The 9,229-nt window shown below is 33.1% G+C and overlaps 1 protein-coding gene across 1 annotated transcript; it reads right to left on the reverse strand.

Annotated features, from left to right (window-relative positions):
- Nucleotides 1-1,335: 1,335 nt before the first annotated feature.
- Nucleotides 1,336-6,389, reverse strand: LOC114297869 (caffeic acid 3-O-methyltransferase-like). The gene is made up of 4 exons (XM_082913580.1): nt 5,910-6,389; nt 3,347-3,657; nt 2,367-2,431; nt 1,336-1,734 (listed from the first exon to the last, which is right to left on the reverse strand). Exons 1-4 carry the CDS (start codon nt 6,335-6,337, stop codon nt 1,432-1,434), a joined length of 1,107 nt encoding a protein of 368 aa, XP_082769706.1. The 5' UTR covers nt 6,338-6,389; the 3' UTR covers nt 1,336-1,431.
- Between the last annotated feature and the right edge of the window lie 2,840 nt (nt 6,390-9,229).

The following is a 9,229-nucleotide window of genomic DNA, read 5'->3' on the forward strand; positions in this document are numbered from 1 at the left end:
CGGCTCACCTTGAATCTCATTGAGGATGCAATAAATCGAAATTTTGAAGACCGTGGTGATACCGGTCCATGCCTTCAATTTTCTCTTGGCATCTTCCTCCTCATTGCGAGGAACGTTAGCCCCGCCGTTTCTACGGCCCTTGTTTCTTTCATTGTGGCCAATATTGCAGTTTTGTTCTCTGGTTCAGTTATTGAGGCAGTTATACTCCTACCTTACCAAGTTAACCTTCATAGCCGCACGTTTGTTCGCTGCCACCGGATTCACTTTCTTGGTGGCCGTTGCGGCATCATCCTCAACTCGGATGTGCTCGTTAATCTGCTGCATCAATGATTCCATTGTCGTAGACTGGTGCATCAGAAGTGAGTCTCGCAGTCTGTGTCTGACTGGTAGGCCTCGCTTGTATTGGGTGATTGCCAGGTTGGTGAGGCAATCAAAGATCTCATTGCAGGTCTCACAATACTTGGCATTGAATGCCTTCAATGAACTGCCTGACTCCATCTTGATGTTCAAGAGGTGATCGACCTCCTTCGGCATTCAAGTATTGGTCTCAAACCATGACGAACGTTTCCGCTAACTGTTGCCAGCATTCGATACTCCCATTTGGAAACCTTTTGAACTATTTCAGGCCCAACTCCTCCAAGCTTTTCAAAAAAATAAGGCACATAAGGGTGTCATTACATCTATGCCCTGCCATTACTTGTCGGTAGTGGCTGACGTGCATGTACGAATCCGTCTTGCCATAAGGGTGTCATTACGTCTATAGTGTGAACTTGGGTTGATGGAATTTAGCAGGAAGTGGAGTGCTCTCAATCTCAAGAGACAGAGGGATGGCGAACGACGACGTGAGGGACGGTAGCTACTGTCTCGTGTGCCTGACTTCTCCGCCGCCAGGTTCAAATCACCAACCCCATAGCTTTTAGTGATAGAAAGGAAAGGTGTCCCTCGCTAGTTTCGACTGCTTGAGCGATGGGGTTGGATGCTCTCACTGTGGTTTCCCACTCCTACAACACCCTTCCCTTTGATCTGCCACTTCAACGCCTCCATCTTTGCTGCCATCCTTCGAATAATGACTTCCTGGTCTTTTAGTTTGTGCTCCAAGCGTTGAGCGTGTGTCCCTTTTTTTTGTTGGCATCCTTCAGGACTCTGTGAATGGTCAATGCTTGTCGCGCGTTTGCCTCATTTTTCAAATTGATAATGATGTGTCATATTGATGAAAGAAATGAAATTCCCACTCATCATCATCATCACCACTAATACCAAGTTACATTATGCCATTTGCAAAAATATATATATATAATCCACATACTTCCACATCCTCAAAACTTAAACTTGGTAGAAGTAGAGAGTTCAGCACATTTTTATTTCCTTCAATGAGAAAAAAAAGTTACAGGGATTGGAAAACAACCCTGACCAACTCACAGACTAAAAAACTCAAATGTTTTTGAGAAATTCTAGGACATGCGTATTGTAAGCAGAGCACATAAGGCGGGAACCTGCAAATCCAGCCCTCTTTGCCAAGGCCTCAAACTCCTTCTCTGTCCTTTCTTTCCCACCCGGGGTGTTAGCCAACATGATAGCATCGACACCGATGACAATTTGAGTCGCGATTTTGGTGTCCGGGACTTCAGGGAGAATCAACTCGGCAATAATCACCTTCCCATTGTCCGGCAATGCTTTGTAGCAGTTTTTCAAAAGTTTCAAGCAGTGTTCGTCGCTCCAATCATGGCATGTCCACTGTTTGGAACACAAGCTTAGTTAGTTTAAGGGTGATCCAGACAAAGTATGAACAAAATTTTCTCAGCTACCAAACTTATAGCGTTGGTAATGAGTCCAAAATATTAATGCTTCATTTGGCTCATAGGAATAAGATGGAACGGAATAAAATGAAATGATTATTAATTAATCTTACCTATAGAATGATTATTTTCTTATAATAGTGATTGGTGATTTTATTTGCAAAGCATTCTTTATTATTATTTTTAGTTAATCAAATATAGAATAAATATTTTAATAAATAACCATTCAATTTTATTTCATTTCAGTTAATCAAATACTATTTAAGGGATAGTGTTTCAGTAGTCCATTTCCATTCCACTCAGAACTCAAATGCCTTGAGCACTATCACTTAGCAATAACTAGTTCTCCTCCCACTAAGGAGCCAAGAAATGGAGCAGGTAAGGCGACGACGGCGATAACAACGAAAAATTCTAAGTTTATGGAATTCGATCATAAAATTAGAAATAATCATTTGATATAAGATGAAATTTATTAAATTTGTAAATTTTATTCTCTATAAAAGAGTTATGTCTGATTTTATAATTGAATTCAATGCAAGTAAGTGAAGATGATAAAGTTTCAAAATTTACCTTTATGAAAATGGCATCTCCTTCTGGTACGCTAACAAACATGTCACCCCCAACATGCTCCACTCCTACGTGCACGCACAATTTCAACATTGAAAGTAAATAAATAGAATAAAATAAAATTCAGACAGACATAGTTTATTTGGTTTGGATTTTCTCTTTTAAAAAATTAAATTTCTTTTTTTTTGTGTTTTTTTGTTTTCATTGAATATTTTTAATATTCTAAGTATTTTTTTTTTTAATTTTTAGATACACCTAACATAGATTACACTTAAAAAATATAATATTTGTAAAAAAAATTAAAAAATTCACTAAATATCAAAAATATATAAAAAAGAAATACAAGAATTCAATATATTTTTCGTATTCTTGTATATTTAATAATTTTTTAAAATATTTTACTTTTTATCTAATTAAGGTACATTTAAAAATTTTAAAAAAAATTACTTAAAATTTTAAAAATATTCACTAAAAATTAAAAAAAAAAATCAATTTAAAAAAAGAATTGAATCTAAAAAATTAAAACTAAACGTACTGAATGAATGATGATCAATACGATCCATTAATTAGCCATTATTGATTGCACATGACTTATCTCGAGTCAAATGGAATCTAGTCGTAAAAGATGCTGTACTTCAAAATAAATCATATTGTCTAACTTATTTGGTGTTTAGGTTTTTTTTTTTATTTTTCATTAAAAGACAAAATTTTTATAAAATTAAAAAAAAAAATCCAAACAAAATATCACATCTAACCCTATAATCATTTCACTTTTTCTCTCACAAATATCACATCCAACCACAACAAAACTTAACTATCTTTCCAAACGCTAGAAAAAAAAATTCTAACTTTTTAGTTTTTTAGTTTTTTTTTTTTTTTTAACTTTTTATATATGACAAGTGATTTATTTATTTATTGGACAGTGCCAAAGGGTTTATTCTGTCCAATCAATTGAATTCCAATTGCTAAGCTAAAATGTCTACCAGGGTAAGATGGCGCATCTTCAACAACATGAGGCAAGTCAAAGTTAATGCCCTTGATGGTTGGATGTTTGGCAACGATCATGTTGAGTGTAGCTCCGATGCCGCCTCCGACATCGACGAGTGTGGTGAGGCCGTTGAAACCTTTGTAAGTCTCAAGAATTTTCTTCATGATAATGGTGGTGGGGTTAGACATTCCCAGATTGAACACCTTGCTGAATCTGAGGTTGGTGCTACTGTATTCGAATGCAGTCATTCCATAGGCCTTATTGAATGGAATTCCACCATCAAGAACTGCATCTTTCAAATAATACCTGCATTCAATTTAATAATACCAAACATGTGAGACAATCTCTTTGGAACCAAATGATAGGATGGGTTTTTTAGTGTCAACATAGTTGGAATGATTTAACTCATTGTGATGCCTTACACTCTCTTTTTCTTTTTTGATGTTTGTTGTTTACGTACGTTGTACTATACTCTTACATCAATAAAGTTCTTTCTTTACCGATCAAAAAAAAAATCTCTATGGAACCTAATTATATTGTCTGATCTATCCTAATCTTCTCTATCCTTTTGTCTATGGCTCATGTAGCACATGGTCAAGTTAGAGAGATCTCATCTGGGTGGAACATTTGTCCTTTTTTAAAAATAAAAAGCTGGAAAACTTTAGTATAAAACTGTGTCAAAGGCTGAAAATAAATTAATAATTGATGGCCTGCTTAATGATAATTACAAATGATAAAAATAAATTAGTTGTCCTTTACGCTGTGTTTGGTTGAGGGATTTGGGAAGGGAAATGGAAAGAGAAATGGAAATGAAAAGAAAAGGAGAAAGAATTAATAGAATTCCAAATCCCAACTATGTTTGGTTGTGTTGGTTATAAAATAGAATTGATGTCCTAAAAGGTATCCTATTTCTTTATTTATTTCTCACCCTCTTTCTTTTCCCATATATTTTTTATTATAACCAAACATAAATAGGATTACATTTCTCATTCCTTTTCCAAATCCCACCTCAAAAACTCCAACCAAACACAGCATTAATGATTACCTATTTTTAATTATTTTTTTAGCAGCTGTGGTGGGACAGGAATCAGAGAACGGATTCATCGTATAGTATATGCTATGTTTTTAGTTTTATATGCTATGTTTTTAGTTTTATAATATTTGAGACTTGAAATCAAATATTCGAATCTTTTTTTTGAAGTGATAAAAGTATTTCAAATGTTTTTAGTTTTATATGCTATGTTTTCAAAGAACAACTGTCTTATTATATTTGACCATACCAACTCTTTCTTATTATATATTTGAACCCATGCACCAATGAGTTGATCTATTAACTAGTTTTTGTTCCCGTTTGATTATTTGTTTTATTTTTTTCCTTTCTGTTTGGTTCTTTTCATGTGCAAGACAGAATTGCACATGAAAAAAAAAGTATTGAATAACTTGAAATATATTATTAGACTCAATTTATAAAACCTTAAATTTTAGAGAAAATTTACAACTTAAAGCCAGATCCTTTGTATTACTTTTTCTTGTCATTTTATTCTCAAATTATTTTTATCTTTTTGATTGTGTAGTAGAAAAGCAGTCATAAATCATCTCTCTCTATCCCAAAATCTATGACTTTTTATCACGTAGACAATGCAAAAAAGAAGAAAATTTAAACCTTCCATGTCACAGACATCTTCGTCATGCTTAATTTTTTACGACGAAACACATTTGTTCACACACACACAGAAAAGGGATCAGACTTGTTCATTTATGCATGCCAAACTCAATAATGAGTAAGTTCAAAATAATAATAATAATAATAATGAATGATAAAAAATTCATCAATTTGTTTTATAATTACAAAATTACCCTTGTATGAGTTTTTTTGGGTGTACAAATTTTTATACTATTGTCACTTTCCAAAATGATATTCTCTACAATAATTTTGTCTTGTAATCTAACTCAAGTTTGATTTGGATTGTCCCTCAAGCGATCGCCGCAATGACCTAGTATTTCAAATATGAGTAAACACACTGGCATGGGGTTGTAGTGCTTATAAAAGTAAGGTTGGGAGTTCACCAGAGTGTTAATATAATAAGAAACAATTCACTTATATCGATAAAAAAATTGTGTTATAATAATTTAATTTTATTAACTTATTAACATATGGTGTTCAACGTTCAAATTTTAAGTTAGATTATAGTAGAAATATGTTATTTTAAGTCATGTAATGTAATTGAAAATATACAATAATATTTATTAAAAAGAAGAAGGTAAATTATATCAGTAGTCCTATATTTCAATTTTTGTGTTATTTTGCTCCTTATAATTTGAATTATTTCAACTTGATCCAAATGATTACAACTGTTAAAAAAATAAAAATAAAATAAATACACAGTATTTTGGTTTTATATGCAAAATTATAAATTTTTTAACTCAATAAATATTTTTCTTCAAAAATTCTAAAATTAAGAACCAAAATTGAGCTACACGGCTACCAATATAATTTATCCTTTGAAAAAAGAAAAGAAAAAGAAAATGAGAGACAGAAGTTCAGAAGAAGAATATACCAACTCTCCATAAGGACCTTGTCACCGCTCATGAGAAGAAGAGGAGCCATCGAAACTCCATCATCATTTTTAGTCAAGAACTTACACACCGGAGCAAGGCCATAGAGCCTCTCGACCCCTCCTCCACCGGGGAGCACTCTGGCACTAAACTTTACAACAGAGTAGCTCGCCAGCACCCTGAGAATCCGATCCACCATCACCGGTGCATCTGGGTTCTTAGTTGGGATGTGAGCTGCGATCTCCGAGGGAGACACATAGCCACCAGGGCTAGCCAACTTAGAGATAGTCTCGAGGAGGTCGAGCTCTATGGCTGATTTCAAGACCATGGGAAGGACTGAGATGCTGGCTAGTTGCATGGCAAACAAACATGCTTCTTCTTCCTCTGCTTCTTCCATGGGTATTGTTTTGTTCTCTCCTGTCGAACCCATTTCTTGTTTTTCTATTTTGAGAGAGTAGAGAGAGAGAAGGTTGGGTTGGGTTGGGTTGAATTGGAGATGAGAATGAGAGTGAATATATATATATATATATATATAGGAAGAGGATTCCCAGACCAAAATATGATTTAGAAGAATGATATGTTGGTGATAATGAAAAGTATGTTACTAATGACTTAAGGTCTCGTTTGGAGAGTAATCATTTTAGTTAAAAAGTCAAAAAATCATTATAAGTTATCATATTATTCTCTCTATTTTTCTATACATCTTTTCATAAAAAATCAAAAAATTACTAAAATAGCATGTTCTCATGGCCTTAAAATGTTTAAAGCCTTCTATTGGGTTTGTTCATGTGTAAAGCTTTTAAATTGTAATAAAGGTCCAAGAACACTTTTGAAAAAATAATTGCTTAATTGGAATTTTTTTTCTTAAATTGCAAAATAGGACTTCTTTTGAAAAATATATGTATGCATGTAAATATTTTGGATATCAATAGACATCATTATATATATATATATATATATATGTATATGAATAACGTAAGCATTCATGATCATCTTTATCTATAGAATGTTATTGGTTAGAACCATTGTAAATCCCTAACAGACCGTTGTATTCATCCAAGTTGTAAAACAATTTTTTTTTTTTTTTAAGTGTAGAATCGGATGCGTGATTCAAGAATTGAGAAATTCGTTTTATTGTAATTTAAACATCGATGGATTGTTTGCGAAACACCCATGTAATGTAACAAGAATGTAGTAATTATTTTATTTGTAAATCTTGATGTAAGCCTTAGGGCATGCATTGTAATATGTTGTAATTATGTGCTTCATCATTTGTATAATAAAAGAGAGAATATTTTCATTCATTCATTTGTACTCTTACTTCTGCACTTATGATATGTATTTAGACTTTATTGAGGAATTTGGTAATGTATGTGTGGGCCACGTACCTTTTTTTGAGTCTAAAGCCTGTTTCCCACACCAACTCGCTTTGTCCAACAAAGAGTCGCCACTTAATTTTTAAAAGAGAATTAAGAAACATTTAACAATAAAAACTAAGTTAAGGACCTGATCATAACCAAAGAATTTTAGATTCGGGAGCTAGGATACTAAAGGAAAAGGTCATTGAATGAAAGCAACCATTTTATCTAATCCAAAAATTGACATCTACTAATTCCCCATTTTACCCCAACATTGACCCATTTTACCCATCTCTCTCATCTACCGTCGCTGTCATCTCTCACAGATCAGCTCCTAGTCCATCGCCGCTCTATCACCTCTCGCACATCAACTCAGCCATGTCGTTGGATGCTTGCCGTCATTCCCTCCTCTTCTCCCAGTCGTCGTCACCCAATCGCAAACCAGATCTGGAAGATGTAGAAATAGAAACTACAAAACAAAACAAAACAAAACAAACAAACAAAAAAATGTTTCATTGTTCGAAAGTATGAATCTCAGATCTGGAATCCTCCATCTTCATTTATTTATGATTTGTTTTGCTGGTTGTGTTGTGGGTTTGCAGACTTTTGTTCCCACAATTGTAATATTTTGCTTTTTTATGTAATAAAAAAAAATGTTTTCATTATTGTATGTGATAAAGCTAGGTTGAATAATAATAATTAAAAAAAAATGTTTGTCTTGTTTTTTTGTGCCTTTGTTTGTTATATGCTTATTCAAAGTGCAAAAAAAACTTATTTATGTTTGTTTTTTTTATGGCTTCAAAAAGTGGGGAAGGCCCCAACACAAAAGCCTGAAAAAAGAAAAATCTAATTCATAAACTGCCTGCAATTGTCCGCACAATCACATGACCTACTCGCTCAATCTGAACTCGCATCGCAGGCGGATGCGGTTCCATTTTTTCCCAACTTGTGTCCCATCAAGCGGGTCCAACCCGTCATCCGAACTGCACAGAACCGATCCGTAAGCACCCTTGCGATGATCAAATCGAGCCATGCATGATTACTATGTTATTAAAATAAGCCTAAAAATATGATTTTCTAATAAGATAGAGAGAACATGCAAGAGAAATGTGAAAAAGTTAATAAAATGAAGAAATTACATGAGTTAAATAATGATCATGCCATAAGAACTATCCTACATGCATACATATTAAGAAAACAAGAACAAATAGGTACTGAAACTAAGAGGGAAGAAGAGAATACCTGTGGGCCTATGAAGCTTATCGGGGTTTCATTTTGATGATTCAAATCGTTCATTTTGTTGGATATTTTATATATTTTATCCACACAAAAAATTAGATTGATTTGATAACTGTAACTTGTTCAATTTATTATATTTTTTTTTAAAAAAAAATGAGCTATAATTATGTTTTTAAAAAATAAACTATATTTTTTTATGACAAAATAATAAATTAAACAAGTTGCGTTTATCAAATCAATCTATTTTTATTTTTTTTTTGTGGATTAAATACACGAAGTGCCTGACAAAATGAATAGTTTGAATTATTGAAATGTGGCTCGTGGTGAGCCCTACAGGCCCAAACAGTCCCCTCCAATCTAGATTTTGGACTGGAGGAAATCTTTCTCCATATATATATATATATATATATATAAGTAATGTTAGGCATTAAGAAAGAAATATTATGAAAAGTTTCATAAATATTCTATACTCTTAAATTAGTTATTGTATAATATGTAATTATATATACTAAGTTACAACCTATCAATTTGTCCTGCTGACTGGGTGCCCGCGCTTGCAACGACATTATGTAAAAACAAATTATTAAAAAAAAAAAGAAAGAAAAAAGTTAGTTACCATTGTTAGGACGGCAGTACAAAAGAAAACAAAATTAAAAAAAATGCAACTGTGGGTGTTGATTTTTGACCAAAATCAAAAGAGGAACTCAGCTAGAGAGTACCGGCAG

Source organism: Camellia sinensis, chromosome 2, assembly GCF_055761805.1.
Source record: "Camellia sinensis isolate YWXY chromosome 2, ASM5576180v1, whole genome shotgun sequence".
NCBI classification, from domain to species: Eukaryota; Viridiplantae; Streptophyta; class Magnoliopsida; order Ericales; family Theaceae; genus Camellia; species Camellia sinensis.

Bases quoted from the DNA above. Each gene is read 5' to 3' on its own strand.
- LOC114297869 (XM_082913580.1), bottom strand. From the start codon at position 6,337: ATGGGTTCGACAGGAGAGAACAAAACAATACCCATGGAAGAAGCAGAG. The intron at 3,658-5,909 runs GTATATTCTTCT...AATTGAATGCAG, and splicing joins AAGGTCCTTATGGAGAGTTG to GTATTATTTGAAAGATGCAG. The intron at 2,432-3,346 runs GTAGACATTTTA...GCGTGCACGTAG, and splicing joins AGATGCGCCATCTTACCCTG to GAGTGGAGCATGTTGGGGGT.